At 36.4% G+C, this 22040-nt stretch overlaps 1 protein-coding gene across 1 annotated transcript; it reads left to right on the forward strand.

The window, feature by feature from the left end:
• The first annotated feature begins 9540 nt into the window (after nt 1-9540).
• Nucleotides 9541-20735, forward strand: LOC131333427 (rhomboid-like protein 20). The gene is made up of 8 exons (XM_058367947.1): nt 9541-9931; nt 10029-10129; nt 14283-14423; nt 16041-16107; nt 16924-17075; nt 17172-17273; nt 17929-18054; nt 20211-20735. Exons 1-8 carry the CDS (start codon nt 9904-9906, stop codon nt 20379-20381), a joined length of 888 nt encoding a protein of 295 aa, XP_058223930.1. The 5' UTR covers nt 9541-9903; the 3' UTR covers nt 20382-20735.
• The last annotated feature ends 1305 nt before the right edge of the window (nt 20736-22040 follow it).

A 22040-nucleotide genomic window follows, 5' to 3' on the forward strand; every position in this document is an offset into this window, starting at 1 on the left:
CTCTTATTTGTATGTGTACATGAAAACCGCTCTGTTTTATAATATAGATTTTAATTTTGCCGATCGAAAAAAGAAAAAAGAAAAGGTTGAACTTATCATATCAACACTTACATTGGGGTATTTTTAAGTGAATCAAATCTTCCTTGTAAATTACAACAAAAAACACCCAAAAAAATACAGTTGGTAGGAATCAAATAGGAAATTATTTAGAAGAGAAATTGAGGAAAAAAAATCTATAATAAAAAAACCTAATTGAGAAAACGACCGACGATGAAGGACTTGCGGCTGTTGTTGCCGACGACGGTGGTTTGTGGTTTGTGGTGGTGTACGATGGTGCTAGTGGCGATGGTTGTGGTAACTTTTGAAAGGTGTTGCATTTGAACCAAAAAGAGAGACGTGGTGATGAGTTGTAGAAATCAATTGAAAATGGGAAAATCAATTGGAAAAGGGAATAAAGAAACAGTTCAAAAACGTTTCAAAACGTTTACATTATTGAACAAGGTCAATTGGTTTACTCCAATTCGAAAAAGGGAACAAAATTAAGAAAAGTGATATATTTTAATATTTATTGGGAAACGTGTAATTAGGATATAGATTGTAGGTTTATAATTAGGAAATATACATTCAATCCGACGGATACAAAGTTAACAGGAAGTATAATCGAACGGTTATAGAGGTAGCTCTGTTTGTATGTATAGACATTTGCAATGGAAAACCGCTCTTCTTTATAATATAAATATAAATGGGAAAATACACTGGAAGGCCAACCATCCCACATGAGGGAATAAAACAACCACAAAGAAGACATAATCTCCAATAGAAAAATCAGAACGTCACAAAATCAAGTGCACAAACAGACAGAGAAAATCTCAATCAAAGCAGCACCAAATAAGAACAACAAAAACCGATGGATTATAATTTACTCACTCTGAATCACGTAACTTTAGTGGTTTGTTTCTTTAAGCCATATTTGGAGACTCTCTCTCTCCCCTCGCTGTAACAACCCTGATTTTTGGTCAGTAAAAATTTCGTTAAATATTTGAATTACTTAAGGCTCCGTTCCAGAACACTTTCTTAAAAAATAAGTACTTATTTCACATTTTCAAACTCAAATATAATTTATATGAAAAATAATTTTTTGATTTTTTTTGCACCGTATTAAAGATCTCATCAAGATCTTTCAAACAAGATTCATATTGCATATTTTTAGATTTCATTAAGCCCTTTATTTTTGAGCTTGAAATTGCCTTCTTAAAAAATAAGGACTTATTATCCGTTCTGGAACGGGGCCTATTATTTTCTCTTGAGTGGCTATATGATTTCTTATTAATTTTCGTTGTAGTTAGATTTTGGTCACTGGTTAAACTCTCGACTAGAAACCCTACTTGACCAATTTAGTTAGTTTCTAACCAACAAGTTGGAGGAACCGAGCAACCAACTCACGTAGTTACTAGATAAACCTTTTGGACCTTTTGAACCTTTTGCCTTTACCCATTGGTCCATATTGTTAGGGTAATTTTTGTCCATTGGACAATAAGCTTTTCATTATAATAATTGACTAAAAGTATATGTAGTCTTTTCAATATTTTATCTTAAAGATAAAAAGTACTTGCACCTCTATTATCCTTTGGTTATTAACCGCTAGGGAATTTATTATCCATTAGGTAATAGCTCAAATCTTCCAACAAGGTACAAAATTTTATTTTTATAATCAAGATTTGGATTCCCATGTACCTTTATGCATTAAAATATTGGGTATGTCTAAACCCTAGATTTCTAAAGTACTTTATTGATTAAACTAGTACTTATACTCTATTATAATCTAATGGGGAGAGTCCTAGCCTTTATATTTAATTGGGGTACTTGGTATCACACCTATATTTAAATATAGGGCTTTTGTCACATGCTTTAAAGGACAACTTTGATTATTTTAATATAAAAGTTCCCTAGTTACTATTGTCCATTGGACAATAAAAGTTAGGAGATTTATTATTCATTGGGTAATAGAGTTATTCTTTCAACTAGTAATAGGGTTTATTAAACTAGTCTTTTTCCTAATTGCTCATGTGATGTTGTACCTTTATTTTATTAAGTATGTACTTTTGACTTAAGACCTAAGTTTTCCTAAGTACTCTTATATTATTTTATATTGGAGTTTTGTACCCAATTGGATTAATTTATTGGGGAGTTGATCTTCCTAGAGTACAATATTCATTAGTTTATTGGAAACATGTGCCTAATTAGATTATTTTAAGGGGATATTTGATGTTATAAATCTAGTACCTTGGTACTTTTTACTTATTCTTTCTTGTTTATATATATAGTGTACTTGAGAGAGAGAGAGACCCGAGAGAGAGAGAGATGGAGAGAGAGAGAGAGAGAGAGAGAGAGAGAGAGAGAGAGGAAAAGAGAAAGATTTTGTGGTACCTTGACTTGATCTTCCTCATCCTTTCAAATCCTTGGCCATGAATATCCTTCCTAGCCAAAATCTATCTCCCATTGTACTTCTAGGATTGTTTAATACCCAAATTTTGTACCATTGTCTCCTTTCCTTCCAACAAATCTTCCATAATCCAATCTTTGGTACAAATCTTAGCCACGCAAGCCTAATACCATAACCCATCAAGCTTTCAATCAAACTTGACAAGTGAAAGATTGAGTTATGGAGCAAATCTATGGGAGATATAGGGAGAGAGGGAGGCCAGCCATGAAGGAGAGAGAGGGAGAGCTTGCCTATAAATAGAAGGCCACTCCAAGCATTGAACTCACACCTTCTCACTTTGCTCCAACTTCTCTCTAGAATTTCTTTATTTTTTCTTTTGTTCTTACTTTGTTCTTGAGTGTTCTTGAGTTCTTCAAAGAAACTCAACCTAAGCCGCCACTAAACCGCCACCCGACCTCCCTTCAATCCATAAAGTAGAGTAGTATTATTCAAGAAGAAGTTTCGAGACAAACCATTCTCTTTCGAAGCACCCGAAGGCATACCGTAGGAAGTTACTCCGCCCGACCACCGACGTACTTCCCGTAGCCGCCCTACCGCCAAGAAGTAAGGTAGAACCCCTTGCCCCTAACTCTACATATAGAACCGTATGTTAGAAAGTAGAATTCCTCTACTCACTTATCCTAAGTATAAGTAGATTATCCTTAACGGATTTCGAAAGATAGAACTTATCGTTTGTTTAGAAGTATTTGTATTTTGATCTTTAAGATGATTTCGAGCATGCATATATGAATTGCTTGTATTACTTGTGGTGTGATAAAGCATAAGTGATTTCACTCCAAGGGCGTCCATACATGTGGCGTTGTGCTTTGAATAAGCATAAGTGATACACTCCAAAGGCGTCCGTACATGTGGCGTTATACTATAAGTGGTGATTGAGCGTGATAAGTAATATAGAATTGGATGATCTTGTTAGAATGATTCATGCTTATTTTGTCCTACCGCGGAGTCTTTGCATGTAACGAGACACGAGAATCGAGAAAGTAGAAACATGGCACCTAGGGTGTGATTAATGAAAGGAAATGTTTTTCGAGGAAGGAAATATTTTGAAACTACATAATGACTGGTTTTGGGTGGCATTATGTGAGTTGTGTGCGTGTGTAAAAGTTTTTTTTTGAAAACCCCAAATGGGAACCCGGAGCGGCGGAATCATTGTGGGGATACTCGGGAACCCGGAGCGGCGGAACCGAGGGTTTAGTTTTTTTGAAAACCTCAAATGGGAACCCGGAGCGGCGGAACCATTGTGGGATACTCGGAAACCCGGAACGGCGGAACCGAGGTTGGGTGTGTTAAACAAATGGTTTTTGAAAGGTTGATTTGTAAATGATAAGGTTGGCATGGTGTACGACGAGTCGTGTAAGAGAAACACAGAAAATCTTGGACACCAACGATAGTTGATTAACGAATATGGATGTGTCGTTGTTAGCCGTGTATACATGTATCATGTGGAAATCGATGATTATATAGCCTGTTGTTTGTAAGATATGGGTTAGCGGGTATGAGATTTTTCTGCTGAGCTTTTGTAACTCACGGTGTTGCCTTTTTGGTGACCCTGACATATTATATCGGTGGCGACGCTGGTATAATGTGTCAGACCTTGTAGATTATCAAGATGAATACTACACCTTGGAGGCTTTTGGAGCTGAGGAGCTGGCTAGGATGGAGGAGCAGGTGGAGCTGTAGTTAGGAACCCTAGAACCCCCTTCATTTTGTGTAAATATTGAACTCTTGTGGGAGTTTTGTTGTAATAATGAGCCAGACTCCATTTGGATTTTATCAATAAATTGTCCTTTTAACGTACCCAAAATTCGGGGCGTTACACCCGCGCTTTCTCACACACACACGTGTGCGCACATATATTGACCGTTAAAAAACAACTTATGTTCGTTAAGTTGTTTTGTGACCAACCAATCGAAAATAAGTAAACCATTTTCGAGCCTCAAGTATACATTTTGAATAAAAATTTCAAGCTTGAGTTTGCCACATAGGCTCTTTTTGTTGTACTAAAATATACATGGGCTACTATTCGCAGCCTTATATTTTCTTCCTTAGCCCGCTACTTCACATAGCCCATTTCTAATATTTTTTTAAAAAAGTTTCCATATAACCCATTAAATGTATCTGATATTCCCATTATACCATTTTCCTCTCAAAAATTACACTTTAACTCCCACTTTACCCACAGCCACCACCTCCACCTCCATAACCAACACCGCCACTCCTGCCAGAACACCACCGCCTATAACGCCCCGAATTTTGAGAACGTTAAAAAGATAATTTCATTGAAAATTAAAAAGAGTCTGGCTCAATATTACATCATAATCCTAAAACAAGTACTTTCATTCAAATAAGGGAGGGAACAAGGGTTCCTATCTATTGCTCCGCCTGTTCCTCCATCTTGACCAGCTCCTCGGCTTCGAAGGCTTCGAAGGTGTAAAGTTCACCTCATTCATCTATAAGATTTAACACATTATACCAGCGTCGCCACCAATATAATATGTCAGGGTCACCAAAGGTAACACCGTGATCTACAAAAGCTCAATAGAGTAACCCATACCCACTAACCCTTAACTTACGAGCAAACGATCATAAATTCAATGGTTTGTACATAGTTCATACATATTCGGTAAACAGTTAACAATGACACATTCGCATTCACTATTCAACTAACGTTGGTGTCCATGATTTTTCAAGTTTCTCCTACGCGACTCATCGTAGACAGTGTCATCATTTTCCTCATTTCATAACCATATCAACAATTCAAAAATCATTTTTAACACACCCAACCTCGGTTCCGTCGTTCCGGTCTCTCGAGTATCCTCACAATGGTTCCACAGCACCGGGTTCCCAATGACACACTTTGCAGTGGCTCCTCTCCGCGGATAACCAAGCCACACATCCAACCTCGGTTCCGCCGTTCCGATCTCCCGAGTATCCTCACAATGGTTCCGCCGTCCCGGGTTCCCATTGGCACACAAAACACACACCCCACAATGGGCTACCACGTCCGGCCACATTGCAGTTTCCAAAACATTTCATCTTTTCAAACGCTTTTTCCTTAATCACACACTAGGTGTCATGTTTCTACTTTCTCGATTTTTGTGTCTCGTTTTCATGCATCGACTCCGCAGTAGAACTTTTCACATACGAAATCATAAAGCATTCATTAAAATCTTGAAACTATACTAACAAGATCATCCAACTCAATATTATACCACAAGTAATGCAAGCTATTCTTGTATGCAAACTCATAACCATTATAAATATCAAAATACGAATACTTCTATCAATGATTAAGTTTTTATCTTTCGAAAACCGTTCTTTCTTCTTTTGTGGGAAGTTCTAAACAACATATGTTTATTGAAGTAAAAGTTCCTTATTCAACACGTTCATACCATCATTAGCAAAAACGAATTGGTTTACCATCATGCATTCTAAACATAATAAACGATAGAGAACCTTATCTACTTAAAAAATACTTCAAGTTATACTTTGAACTAAAGAGTAAAGACATCCTATTTCTCAACATATGGTTTTACACTATACTTGGGTTTAGTGGACAAAGGACTCTACCTTTCTTCTTGGTGGTTGATCGGTTTTTGAGAGTTGGTTGTCGACTTTGTGAGTCGGCGGCGTAACAGCTCCGAAGTGCTTCAAAAGAAAGAGAGATGGGTTTTCTCTTCCTAGAAACAACTTTGCTAACTAAACTAGACTACTTTAAAGATCTAGGGGTGGTTTTGGAGGTGGTTTGGTGGTAGCTTGAATGAGCTTGCTATTTATAGGCCAAGCATGCCCTCTCTCTCCCACTCACCCGAATTTCTCTCTCTCTCTCCTATCTTGAATTTTTGTCATGCTTTGATTAAAAGATCAAGAGTTTGCTTGCACTTTTCTACATAATTCTAGGCTTGCATGGCTAGATTTAGTACTTTGGATTTGATTTTGGAAAGATTGGTGGAAGAAAGGAGGATGGTACAAGGTTTTATATTGGCAATTGTACATATAAGGACAATAGAGGATATATTTTGGCTTAGAGATGTACATAGCGCTAGATTGCAATCAAGTCAAAGTACAATAGAAAGATCAAGGCAATGTACTCACCAAATCTCCCTCCCTCCCTCCCTCTGTCTCTCCTAGCACTAGTACATACATATTTATAAATAAATATATACTTCTATGTAAAAGTAAACATATATATAGAAATGTACTTAAGGTACTATGTGATCTAATGGGATTTCAAAGCCAAGATTTTCCGATTAAATTATTCTAATAAACACATGTGTATTTTTGTAATAATATAAGTGTGTGTATATATATATAGTACACACACACACGTATATATATATAGTACACACACACACACACACACATATATATATATATATATATATAAGTGTGTACCATGCAATCTAGGTAGATTTTCAAATCAAAATTCCTTATTAAAATAGTCCAAATTGGCACATGTTCTTATTATAATATTGTACTAGTGTACCTAGGAAATCTAAGGTATTAAATCTATAAGGTACACACACACACACACACACACACACACACATATATATATATATATATATATATAAGTATATCATCACATGGGAAATCTAGGAAATGATTTATTTAATAAACTCTAGTACTTGTTGGTAAGACTAACTCTATTATCCAATAGATAATATTTTTTCTTGCATTTTTTGACCAATGGTTAAAAGGAATAAGGTAATATATATTTGAAAAAAATATTTAAAATAACCAAATGTCTTTTAGGCATGTGTATATAAGTCTATATACAACTATATATGAGTACTTTATCAAATTTAGCATAAAATATCTTTGATAGAAAATCTAGGTTTCCTATTGTCAAATGGATAAAAGTTTCTCTAACTTTTATTGTCCAATGGTTAAAGGTTCATCTATGGTTAGGAGATTGTAACTAGACGAATTGGTAGTTCGGTTCTTCCAACTAATCGGTTGAAAACTAATTCTACTTGCCACGTAGGATTTCTAGTCAAGAAATATAATTTAAGATTTTATTTTATAAATTAGGAAAATATATAAGTGTTTTTACAAGTACACTTGTCTTTTGAAAATAACTAGATTGTCCGGTGCAAAGAAATATAATTTTATAAGTCTTAAATCTAGTTATGACGGATTATTAAAGTTAAAAAGGAATTTTAAAGGAAATCTAAGTAATTAAAAATAAATTTTAACTATTTAACGAAATTTTTATTTACCAAAAATTAGGGTCATTACATCGCCTCTCTTCAAGGTGTCATTCGTCAGTCTCTCTCTCTCTCTCTGTGAGTATATACATACATGTATATATGTATATATACGATAAAAACAATTAGATCACTTTCGGTAACAACATGTCGAAAATATGTACAAAATTCGGTAACCAACTATCAAACTATATATACGAAAATCATACATAACATTTTCGGTAAATAGCTGTTGAAAATAATATTATATTTCAGTAACTGCATGTCGAAAATATGTTCAATCTTCGGTAAACAACTGCCGAACTACTATATACGAAAATCATACATACATTTCGGTAAATAGCTGTTGAAAACAAGATTATATTTCGGTAACTACATGTCAGAAATGCATACAACAAAAACAAGAAACATATATTTCGGTAATTTGATGCTGAAAATTTATCTCAATTTCGATAACTAACTGTCAGTATGGTAATATTTTACAGTGGTTAGCTACCGAAATTACTTACTTCATTCTATTCGGATCAGACACATCGAAAAATTAGGATTTGTAAACCCAGACGCCACAACAACAAAGAACAGGAGAATGATGAAGAACAGAGGGAGGAGAAGAGAAGAACAGGAGAAGAGAAGATGAAGAACAGGGGGAGGTCGCCTGTTGTGTTTTTTTTTTAACGTGAATGATGATATTTTAGGGGGAATTGGGAAGAAAATAATTTAGGAGTTTTGATCATAAGGGCATATAGATCATTTCATGTATAGATATAAGGATAAGTAGGTCATTTTGCATTAGGGGTTATGTTGTAATTAGTTGAAAATTTTTAACGGGTTAAGGAAGAAAATACGTAGCTGCGAATAGTTGCCCTCCAAATATACTCCCACATTATTTCCAAAATGGCTATATTTCTCTTATATCCCTTCGACTTTCATGTGAATTTCAATTAAGTTCTTCTGTTTTAATTTGGACAACACTAAGGCCCCGTTCCGGAACGTGAAATAAGTACTTATTTTTTAAGAAGACAATTTCAAGCTAAAAAATAATGGGCTTATTAAAATCTAAAAATATGCAATATGGATCTTATTTGGAAGATCTCATTGAGATCTTTAATACGGGGCAAAAAAAATCAAAAAATTATTTTTCATTTACATTAATTTTTAGTTTTAAAATGTGAAATAAATACTTATTTTTTAAGAAGGTGTTCTGGAACGGGCTCTGATCTTACAATTCCAATTAAGTTTCAATGTGACCCCTTCTGATCTTCCATCCAATTTTCGGACCAGAAGAAACCACGTGTCGTCCATGCTCCAAATATGCAAGGGTATTTTGGCCCATTCCCTTCTACTCCTTTCCCACGGAAAAAACCATGCTTTGGAAAAGAGAACCCCGTTCGGCTTTTTCGGTTTTTTACGAAAACTTTTTTTTTTTTAAGAAAGAGGTAATTTCAAACTCAAATATAATAAGAATAAAAAATAATTTTTTGATTTTCTTTTCATTTATCAAACAAGATTTATATTTGTAGAAAAATTATTTGCGTAAACACGTGATTTTTGAACTTGAAATTAACTTTTTTTTCAAAAAGAAGGTTAAGTAAGAAAGCGGAATGACCAACTTATTCACGGAATCTATTTACGGAGTGGTGCAATCTCAGCCATCTATACGCGCAATTAATGACTGAGATTTATTTTCAATTTTGACCAGTCACAATTAATTGTTACTAGTCATAATTGATTTTCCGGACTTGTTACAATAAACACACTAGAAGATAAAAAAAAACATGTATTCCTGTGTACTTTATATATCTTTTAATACACATTTACATACTTATTATTGTCAGTCTAATACACTGATTTTAGAATTTTTATCCAAATCGTCTAAAAACACTCTAACGTGCGCAGTTGGCCTCCGTGCCGTCCGTCTTTGCGAAATGGTCCGCAAATAAGACTTTCTGCTTGGAAAAATCCCCAAATCGGTACAAAGAAAAAGGAAGTATCTTCCCCAAACTTTCATGGTACATCAAAGTTATCTATGGATCGCGCTTCCATTTTCACCTGAATCTGCACCTACTTGGTCTTGGCCTGATCAATAAAAAAGACCGAAACGTAAAAAGGAGAAGGAGAGAGAGAGAGAGAGAGAGAGAGAGAGAGAGAGGAGAAGAGTCCAGAAGACAAGGTCGTTGGTTCTCTGCGAAGATGAACGGCGGTGGCCCATCTGGTTTCAGTACGTGTTTCAACTTTTACGATTATCGGCAATACTTGTTTAATCTACCAGTTATGTTTGCTAATTCGACTTATTTTTTTCCTTTGTTGCGACATAGACAATGCCCCTGTTGCAAGAACTCTAGTTATTGCTTGCGGCCTCTTCACGGTCATATTTGGGATCCAAGGCCGTTCAAACAAGCTTGGTTTATCGTATCAGGTGTTTTCCCCATCTGGGTTCTTCTCCGTTTGCCCACTTGTTCTTTTCGGTGTTCCTCATTTAATTCTCGATGAGTTATTTCTATCAAGCTATGCAAATCGTTTAAATTGCGAACGCCAATGCGTAGTCGTTGGAGATTTCTCTTCACTGCATAGATTGCACCTAGTTTGACTTATGTTTTCGTGAGTTTTACGCGCGGGGAAATTGTTTGGTTTTGTATTTTATTTGTCTTTACCATTTTGGATGGCACCTGAGTCGAGTAATTTTGACCTGGGATGTCATTGGGGTTTTAGATTTTTTGCTGAATGAAGATGAAAACCCTAGTTCATTATTGGAATTATGGCACTCCGCAAGTTAGGTTTCTGATACTTATAGGCTTTCAGATGTTTAGCTTTGGGTCTCCAGACCCCACGTTTCTCTCTGCGCAGAGTCCCCAGTAAGTTCTCTTTTCTAATTATTTCTCTCATTTCTCTTTTTATCTCTCTCGACTCATTACCCCAAAACCCAAACCAAACAAAGCCAGTGGGGTTGGCAGGCATTTGAGAAAGAATTTGGAACTCTACCCTCCTCTTGTTCCTTTGCGTGTCAGACTGAATGCGGTTAGCTAGACCTGACTCAAACTTTTTTTATTTTATTTTATTTTATTTTTTTATCTATGTTTAATCGAAGATTGTTTGCCTGTACGGCCTACTTGGTTCTTTAGTTTCTGTTTTAGCTTTGTGGTTGTGCTCTTGATGTTTCCAGCTTAATGTTGTGTCCTTTCATGGTACTCTTAGGAGTTAGAAACCATACATTTTGACTCCCATATGCAGAAGTTACTTTTTGTCAGGGTTTTGTTCCCTGGTCTAGTTTCTATGATTCCACCTAACAATGTTGAACCCAATGCTTGGGTTTCGAGTTCCTTTTATGATCGTTTCTCTTCTTGACGTTTCTTTGGAGAAGAACTTGGTGCACATAGATAGCTTCTGATCGAATCCAACAGCTTATGCTAATAGGCAGAGAGGTCCCAAAAGTAAATTAAGTGATCAACAATACCATACCCAACCAATATGGGACTTGCGTCATCTAATGCCCCCCTCATTTGTAGCCGCTTCTCAATGTCTGTCTCTGTCACATGTAGCTTATTTGTTGGGTCTATTATCATAGAGTGAGAATTGTTTTTTGTTTTTAAAACGTGGGATGGAATGGACCCCACTCTAATACCATGTGGAAACTTTGAATTTAACCCAAAAGCTTAAGCTATTCGGTGGAAGAGGTCCAATATTGTATTAAGTGATCACACAATTCGTACCCAACCACCAACCGATGAGGGACTTATATTATTAACATCCTCATGTGCAACCACCGCTTTTTGGAGTCTATCACGTGTAGCCTCTTTTGTTAGGTCTTTCTTCGTGAGAGTTTTTTTTATTTTTTAAAATGTAGGATGGTATGAGTTTTGGTTTGCGTTGGATCCAAAGTTTGTACAAGGGGTTCTTATTTCTACTGTTCATGGTTAACTGGAAATGGAAACAAAATGAAGGTGAACATCTTGAGAAATTGGTTGTAGCATATGTATTCTATTGCTGTCCTCGTGGTGGTTCCATATATGCCTTTAATACCTTTAGCTCTTATGTCCTTGCACCATTTCAAAGAAGGTGATGGATGAGGTTTGCAAGGTAGCCTTGGTTTGGGATAGGGCATACCAAGTCCTCGTACTAGTTATTTCCATGGCCTAATATTGTTGCTATTTTGAAGAATCATCAAAAGAGATCTTGCGACCTAAAAGTTTGAGACTTGACTACCTAGATTTTAGTTGAGCAGACATATTAATTTGGTTAATAGTTGCTTGAGTGATGAGGGCTCCAATTTAGGAAAGGTTTTCGATACGGTATGTAGTTCTACGTTTGATCAAGTAAGCTGCTGTAATAAAAGATTGACAAGAATCAGTGAGAAAATGAAGTACCGACCTTTCCTGCCAAATAGTCTTGTCGAACCACAATATGCCTTCTTCTTTTTTTACCTGAGGAGACAGACAGAGTTGATGTTGCATTAATATAGAAGGAACCATAAAGAAGTTTATGCCAAAAGTTAATAGTATGTCACACAATTCTCGGATATAGGTAGAGGATGATACTTGGACTGAATAAGCTCAAGGATTTGAGATGCTTACCAGCTAATAGAAAAAGAGAACTGCACGGATTTGCCATGGTTTTTGGAATTAGACTGCACTCCTTTATTTTTTCTAGCTATATGCACCAACTTCCCTTCCTTTTTTTTAAAGGAAAAACTTCCCTTCTATTAGCTGACCAGTAAAAGGCTTGATAGAAAAATGATGAAATGTAGTATTAAACAACCTACATGTACATGTTGCTACATTCTCTAATCTTTCTTTCCTCTTTCTACCTATAGCCATGTATACCTCTCTTGTTACTGGTTATCGACCTTCACCACTTTAATCACGATAATAACCGCTTCCTCTACCACTTCCATCCTACTTACTTAACTACCGGCCACCAACATCCTGCCCGCACCATATTCTACAAAAACGTGGTTAATTGACCCCATCCAAATTAGTACCATGGTCATCACTCATCACCACCATTGTCGATGCCACCCTCAAACTTGGTTGTTATTGAAAGAAACAGGAAATTTGAATGAGAAAAAAGACAAACAAACCCACAAGGGTCTTTCTTTTACCTCAACTGTCCTCCCTCTTTCATCAAGCAAACTCCTAAATTGTAAATCTTTCTATTTCAGGTGCAGCTCCCTGTAAGGAAAGTAATTCAAGAATAATCCGTTCAACTTACTAATATAACATTGCCGATGAAAAATGGAAAATTAACAATGGGTTGCATCCCTTTTCCATGTAAATGGCAGTCAAATTGACCGTTCTGTCAAACAATGATATTGAAGAGCCACATTTATAGGACAGTCAGAGGCCAAGACGATAGCCCCTTTGTTGCTGACCGGAACATAGAAAAGAAAAGAAGAGAAAGAATATAGTCCCTCAGCTCCAGTTTTATTTGTTATGTTTTGCAACCATGCTTTGGTGAGTACAGTAAACCAAAGTAAAAGTGCCATCACAAAGGTTAAGTGATGCCCTATAGACTTTCTTACACTAACTATTTGCCTATGAAGCCCAAATATGGATAAAGGATACTCTTGCAGTGCCGAGATGATGATACAACAATTCGTAGCAGAAATTATAATTACAATGAGAGGTGTTGGTTTACATAAGCTCAAGAGGATAAATATCCATTTAGCTTTCTCTTGCATGATATTAGTCTAGGATTAGGCATCAGTGTAAGAGCCAATGGCCAGTCAGTTTTGGATTTTTAGTTAGTCCTTCGAAGTTTTTATTCACTAGTAAACCTAAATTGGTAACTAAACATACCAAAACTTGTCCTAAATTTCACACTTTCTCGGTTTTGTTGCCAAGTTTACCATATTTCGGGTTTACACAATTTTAGTTGTTTAACTGTGAAATCTAATTTCACTAGGATAGCATTTTATTCTTTACTCTTAATTTCAATGATGGATATGAAGATGCACACATGTATGACACTACAACGGCGTGTTAGTTCGAAAAATATGAAAATCTTCAATGCTAAATTATTGTACTTCATTTTCTTGTCTAAAATTTAAGATATATCGGGGTATTATACCTCTGTATGTCCTCAAAAGTATACTCGTCCAAGAAATCACTTAATTTCTCCTTAATGAAATTTTGGATTAATGACCTGCCGTATCCCTTTCTTCTTCAGAATTAAAGAAAAATCAATATAGAACCCGAATACATCTCGGAAGTAAACTGCAAACTGAACTTCGAAATCTTCAGGTTAGTGGGGTTCTTGAAGAAAAGGGCTGTGGTATAACATAGAAAGGGTTGAAGCGTTGAACCATTTATATGTTTGTTCATATCTTTATGTTACATGTATGTTGTGCAAATTACTTTCGAATAGTGCTTCTTGGTTTGCTTATCCAGAGCGTAAGAATGTTTAAAACTATTACAATACGCCTACGAAGATGTTGCGTACTGTGTTGTTTGCATGCTATGTTGCTTGCTTCATGATCACATAATAGAAGGTTTGGTAAGGTTTCCCATCTTGCTCTTCAAAGTTCATATGTTCTTACCTATCTAATTTCTGTTTTTCAATTTTTCCTGTTGCAGGATATTTTCAAGAATCTTCAACTCTGGAAGTTAGTTGTCTCGAACTTTGCGTTTTCATCTACACCAGAACTGCTTTTTGGGCTGTATCTGCTGTACTACTTCCGGGTATTTGAGAGACAGATAGGTTCCAATAAATACTCGGTAAGTATTTATAGATCAGTCAAGCCAGAACTAATCCTTAGCTCTTTGTTCTACTATTTTTCACTTGATTGGAATAACCATTATCTACTTTACAAGCCTAGTTGCAGAAGATGGTATTGTTAGTCTACCATTTTCATGTACATCAACAGTTTGATATTTTGATGCAATAAATTAGGGATCATAGAACTCGAAGAAATTTCCGTAACATCTTGTAGTCATTTACTTATTTTATTATGTTCTATACAAAGCGGATTACATTCTTTTCGTTTTAGGGGTCTTGTTTTTGAAGAATCAGTTTTTTTATTTATTTAAAGAACAGTTTTTAAATAATTTTTGAAAACATTGTTGAGAGAGAGAAGGTTTTTGTGTGATGATGGGTGTACTTGATGGTGACATGTGGGGTCCACTGGATTTTGTTATTGGCAAAAGGTTGCTAATTTTGATTATCCAAGGGCTAAAATTTGGTTAGTTGACTAGAGGTTGCTAAGTTTGGTTATTCCAAAATGAGCACTTTTTTTAACAAACATTGCTAACCTTGGCAACATTTGAGTTTTGGTTAGGCCATTGTGGATGCTCTTAGTCTAGTCCTGCAAATCTGCCTAACCTGAGTTTGTTAGCCTAGTTGGTTATCAAGCATGTCTATGACCACGCTTTCGGCTTTATTCAGGTTTTAACGGGCCCTTCACTCCAATTAGGCTCAGGCCCTGCACATGGTCATAAATTGTACACACGCCTGCCATGAACACAATTTTAAGTAGTGCATTAGGTTTTTCAGAGTTACCACGGATGCTTATGGGCATCCTACCTTGGCTTTTTTGTTGATACTGGATCTGCAGAAGTGGATGCATGATTGGTAATATCCTCCCACTGCGGAAAGGAGTGGCCTGAAAAGGCTTCATTTGGTCACCGCCTTTATGAAAGTTGTTAAAAAATCTGCCTCAGCGATAGGTCCACTGTAGATAAAAAGCAATAAATGGAAGTGGGTATTTCTTCTACATTCCCCTCCCAAGTTTCCTTCATCAATTGGTGAGGTAGAGGGGATATCGTCATTTCAATGAATCCAGATTGCTTCAGTTGAGGTGATTAGATCTAAGAGCATCAATCACATGACGTTTGGAGGCAGACTTAATCTTAACATTTGTTGGGATTCAATCTTCATAGTCTACTTTATTTGGTGGAGTCTTGGGTAAAATTCAGCCCAAGTACAAGTAGAAAAATCTTTGTTGTGATTGTGACCAATACCATATCCTACATGCGTAACATAAAGACTGCAGATTGCATTCTGTTAGTGAATTCATCTTGCTTTCTTAGTTTCATTTGTGAACTTCATCTTGCTGCTATTTATGTGCCCACGAAAAGTTTGGTTTCGTAGCAATAATTTCATCACGTGCTTATGTATTGCCAAATATTGTCTTGAGTAAAACTTTACATGACATTCACGTTGGTTTTGATTGATGTTTGGGCATTCTTTTCTAATGATGAACGCTTCTTTCTTGCTACAAATAGAATTTTTTTTGAGGGAAATGGCAAATTTGGAGCTATTACATAGTCTTGCTTATTTACCTTCTGTAAATTGGTATGGAGTACCTTATCTAGTACCTTGTTCATGTTGTGCAGGTGTTTGTCATGTTCTCTATTATTGTATCTTTACTATTTGAGGTCCTTGCGTTAGGCTTTCTAAAAGGTATACACTTTTCACAACTTTTGATGCTCTTTTATTTTCTGATTATATGCTCCATAGATGCCTTCTACGGCTTATCTTGTATGTCCTCTATTGTTTCTAGTTTGGATTTTGGTCTGAGTAAAACTCTTTGTTCTTGCTCACCTTCTTTTTTTGGTCTGGGTGATTTAGGATGGGTGGGTTTGAGCTATTAGGTACACAGGTTGGATTTGGTTGGTTGGGTTCATGGTGGATTGGGGGGAAAATGACAGTCTATCCGAACTGCAATAAATTGTGTCTAACCCACCCAACGGGCTCACTCTCTCGCATAGGTCAGGGTTAAAGGGTTATCGTGTTAACCTTACAAACTAGTGTAAAAGGTGAAATGTCTCTTTGACGCTTGTACTTTCCTGAACAATCCATTGCTGATACAGCCAACCATCGTATTCATCATATCTGCCCATGAAACTACCATGCAAACTCCTCGTTCCTTTTCCCCCTCTCTATCATAAACTGGTTCCCCGACTAAAAATTTTCAGGACCAATCTTTCACTAAGAAGTTGCAGAGAGTGTAAGATCTTGTCCCACATTGATTAGTTATCATCTCCAAACTAGTATGTGGGCCGGACAACCGACAACCTCTCCACTGGATGCTTTAACAAACTGCATTACATGCTAGGTTGTCTTTTCCTGTGGCTTGTCTTCTTCAGCCTATTTAATTCAATTGTTTGACTGTTTAACTTGATCATTTCTGTGACGTTTGTTTGATAGTAATATAGTTGACACTAAAGCTTCTTTGTCTGATAAGTTTTCAACTCTGTGGCTGTTATTTGCCTGCAGATTCCACCTTGAATGTGCTCACCTCTGGTCCCTATGGTGTTATATTTTCTTCATTTGTGCCCTTTTATCTCGACATTCCAGTATCAACTCGGTTTCGTGTATTTGGCCTCCGCTTCACAGACAAGTCTTTCATATATTTAGCTGGTCTTCAGGTAAGCAAAATACTTATCTGGTACATGGGCGAATTCATAATGCATAAAATATTCTTTGCATCCATCCGCATCATAACATTAGTTTGTATCTTGCAGCTTCTTCTGTCATCCTGGAAAAGATCTATTTTGCCAGGAATATGCGGCATCCTTGCTGGTGCATTATATCGTTTAAATGTCCTTCACATCCGCAGACTGAAGGTTAGGACATGCTTTGTAACTTTTTTGAATTTGTACACATTATTATTTTCTATATGCCCGCTTTTGTCAACCTAATTTACATATTTACCCTGTAAACTGTGTTGGTTAGAAGCATGTTGAATCTGTTTGGGCCGTACATGAGTATTGAGTTTGCTGCTCAGAAGTTAAAAAGCTTAAATGAGTTTTAAAGCAGTCCAGTGGAAATTTAAAGGCTTCTGATATTGTTGACAGAAGGTTCATTGAATGGATGTTGTGTTGTCTATCAGTAATTCGCATTCTGTGTTTGCATCTTGGTTGCAGATCTGAAGGTCACATTTTTCAGACTGGATACAGTTGTAGATTGTTCCAATTTAGATAACAACTCCTGAGTTATCTGCTAAGGATGGCAAATACAGGAGATATATATTTCTTGTTTATTTCCATTCAATTGCTACATTCCTTTAGCGTATTGGGAAAATGCTGTTATGGTATCACTTAAATGGTCTGGAGGACAGTCTGGCTTTTAAAGTGGGACTGTGGGAGCATATCCCCTCAGATGAGGATTTTGAAGACACATTTTTTGACATTGCTTTTGACCAGTAGGTTGATATTGCCAGATATCAATGAGTATGTTAAAAGACGTCCATGACTAAGCAACTATTTTTCTTGTTTTCAGTTTCCAGACTTTGTTGCCTCATTCTTTTCGCGCCTTTCTTGGCCATCCATGGGGAGCACAGTTACTGCAGCACCAAGAAGAAATGTCCCCAGAAATATACCATCCTACGCAGCTCGCCAAGTGGAGGCAAGTATTATTTTGCTTTGGCTTATATTACATACAATGATTCATACTATAGATTTTTCATTGGGTAAAAGAAAGACAAGGAACAAATTAGGAAAAACTGAATTTACTACTTTTTTCCTCCACTACCATATACCCCTTAATGGTAGGAACTGGCCGTCCATTTTTTTCCCGATTCTGACTAGACAACCCAGCATCCAGGGTGGGGCTGGGGGTTTGGAGTCGATGATGTGCATGCAGAGAGAGACATCACAGATTCAGAACCTATGCTTTTCACTGAGAACTTGCGCATAAAATACCATGCATGAGCCGAGTAGTTGGAAAGAGATTAGCTGTGGTTATTTTCTGTATACGAGTCTGATAGACTATAGGCGTAGATAAAATAAAAGCATGAATTTTGTTCTTTAGTCCACAGTGACTATAGATAGGTGTTAGTGTTACTCCCTTTTGCCCTCTATTCCTGAATTCTAATATTTTTTGCTAGGACTAACTGTTACAGTTCATTAGCTCAACTTGGAAACATTAGAGGTTAACCGTGTCTTGATGAAATATTTTGGTATGGTACAGCAGATGAACAGCAAAGGGAGTCCAGAAAATTTGCTTTGATGCCTATGAATAATTGCATTTTATTACTGCATTCAAGGATTTCCTTTCAACCTCTGTTTAGTGGATAAGCATAAAATCATTCATTAGGAAAGGGACAGGTGGAATCATTCATTGTATTCTGAGATATAGTTGCTCGCTAATTGCTATCTGCTTGAATTCTAAGTTTCAAATTTTCTTGTCAACGGAGAAGGTTCCTTACTCCCGATGTCATTTAGAGCAAATTGCTTGTTGTGAAGTTAAAGTTATCAATGGATTAGCTTTTCATCAATATGGTATTTCCCCTAAGTTCAAATGTTCTTAGTAACGGGGCAGACTCCCAACTGCCTGGCATTTAGAGCAAATTGCATCTTGTTGTGAAGTAAATATATCAGTCGAATAGTGTGCTTTTGAGAGTCAAAATGCGTAACTACAGTTCTCTCCTCTCTGCATTTTATTTTTGTACACTTAGAGCACATCTAAAGCCAAAAGACTAAGACATATTTGCAAGCAACAGTGACACTTGGCTTCCACAAAAAAAGTCATGCTGCTCAATTTAAAAAATTGGAAGTTAATGTGGATATGTTGATGCACTCCATAATCCCGGTTTTGTATTTCTTATTTCTTTATTTGGTTTTCATTTATGGCTGAGGCCTGGGCCTGTCCTTTACGAACTTGGGGGTGTTCATTCTAGGTAAGCTATTTTTATTAAATAGTCTTGGGGCAATAGAATGAATCACATCCACCTTCCTACTTGGACCACCCTCCGAATTTTAGGAGTCAACTAGGTAACAATTATTATTTTGTTTCTATTTTCTGTTTTTGTTTTTTTCCCATGTAGAAGGATATTTCATGGTCTGTTGAGAAACTCTATATGCTTGTACCTATCCTCAGTTGAGGGGAAGGAGGTCATCATGGTGAACCTCAAGCAATGGGGGATACCATCAGCTTGCTCAAGTCAGGTGAATCAGTCTCTCCACAGAAAAGTGAGGCTCTGAGGGAAGGCTGCCTAATTATTGGTTCCTTGTGCACATTGTACAACTCATAGTTGAGAAATGTTTGATAAATCATCATAGTGCAGATACGGAAGTAGTCAGATACGGAAGTAGTCACGATATACTGGAATCGTTTGGAGCTTTATTCCTTTCCAGTTGAACTCTGGTGGCACGATTTCATAATGCCTGGAGGTCAATCCTCCCCAGACTTCGCCCCATTTCTTGTTGGCCCATGCCCAGGCGCCCAAGACAAGGCATTCTTAATTCCCTGGCCTTCGAGTTCATCACTAAGTTGGGGCAGCTTTAAGTTTGGGTATTTTTCCTTCTGTGTCCCTGACTAATAACGGTTCACTCTTTCCAGAGCCATTTAAACGTAGGATTCTGAACAATGTAATTCCCAATTTGAACCTTGTGAACTTGTACGCAAAGTTCACATAGTAGGTGCAAGAATATCTCGTCAAATACTCTGCTTTATATGTTGTCATATGAACTTTCTCATGAATTTAGATAAAAATACATATAGATTTTGCGACTGCTGGTCAGTTTTCAGTTAAGTTAGCTGTATGTTTTTGCCAATTTCAGGCAAGTTACCCAGCTGCTCCCCCGGCTTCCACTGCAGAGCCAGTGGAGGACTCTATTGCAACATTGGTTTCAATGGGTTTTGATAGGAGCTCTGCAAGGCAAGCGCTTATACATGCCCGGAATGACCTCAATGCAGCCACTAACATCCTTCTTGAAGCACAATCACATTAAGTGCATGGCTGATGGAGAAGGAGGCGGCGGCAGAGGCGGTGATCAATCGTTATCTGATCTCACTTGTAACCCCCAAAGACAGTTGCTATAGTGAATCTTCCGATTTCTCTGAGATCAAATTGATCCAGTGCTCTAGGAACCCAATGAGGAACTCGGAAATTATTACTTCTTCAATTTTTGTTCTCTTTTCTTTTAGCCCATATATTCGTAATCTTAGGTGTGAGTTTCAGTTATATCTTTTTTGCATAGTTATATTAAGCTTAACATCAGAAGGATGTAAGTTAAACCTCTTGATCTGCATGCTTTCTTGTGCAATATTAAGATATGCATAGGTGCATTTCCAAGTTTCAAGCATATGCATAGTATGTTGCACCACTTTTCCCATTATTTTGAGCAGTTTAGTTTCGACATTTCGATTTCAATCCTTTATTTAATTACTAATTCCTCCGTCCTCAAATAAGAGTCCAGTATTTCATTTTAGGTTGTTCCCTAATAAGTGTCCATTTGAAAAAGGTAATGGGTAAAAGTTTGTATAATTATCATTTTGTCATTTTGAAAATTTAATAGGTAAAAAGTGAATGGATAAAAGTGAAGGATAATTTCAGAAAGTGGATATAAAAGTTAATGTGTAATAATAATGTTTTCTTGAGAAGTTAGAATTACGAAATTAGACATTTATAAAAAGGACGGAGTTGGAATTACGAAGCTAGATGCTTAAAAAATGACGGAGGGAGTATGTTGCTTTGTTTCATGGAAAATGACACTAATAAGATTTGTTCCATGTTGCCTTCTTCTATCTTTGCTTATAACCTTCAAGGAAAATACTACATCTAAGATTATCTGCATGGTCATCTTAATCTAACTTTCTTACTTCATTCTAAACTTTTATCTATTGCAATGTGACAACAGAATTGTTTTTTATTATTCACCAAAAATTGAAGTTCTTACAAATATTAGAGGGAGATGATTTTCTGTGATGGACATGATTTTCTATAGGAATCTCTAAAAAAATGTTTTACATAAGTTAAACAACTCTGATCATATGAGTGGTGTACCCCTAGTGTATTGTAAGCATTTTAAATATGTTTGAGGCGGCAAAATTACATAGAAAAGCGTCAAAAATCTTTCCTCATTAGAAGTTAGAAATGATAGAAATACTAACAATCTAGATTCCCATCTTAAGGGTGTAAACGAGCCGAATTGAGTTAAAGTTTGTTAGATTCGGGATCAGTTTGTTTAGATTCTCATCAGGCTTGGGTTCAATTCAAGTCAAGATAAATGAGCTTGATTTTGGCTTGTAAAATAATTCCAAAGCTTAGGCTCGGCTCGTCAAGGCTTGTTGAACTTGAACGAGCCAAACCAAGCCAAATTTAGGCTCAAATTCAGTTAATCAATTTTTTTCAAAGCTTGGGCTTGGCTCGACAAAGTTCATTAAACTCAAACGAACTGAATCGAGCCAAATTTAGGCTCAAATTCAGTTCATCAGTAATTTTTTTTCAAGTACCTCCTCGATATGGCCTGATATATGGATAAAAAAACACCGAGATCATGACCAAGATTATTACTAATACGTGATTGTGTGAATTTGATCGTATAGTACCCCGTATCATATTCGTTAGGGAAAAAAAGAATTATTAAGTATTTATTTTTCGAATTAAA

This window comes from Rhododendron vialii, chromosome 7a, assembly GCF_030253575.1.
Source record: "Rhododendron vialii isolate Sample 1 chromosome 7a, ASM3025357v1".
Lineage (NCBI taxonomy): Eukaryota > Viridiplantae > Streptophyta > Magnoliopsida > Ericales > Ericaceae > Rhododendron > Rhododendron vialii.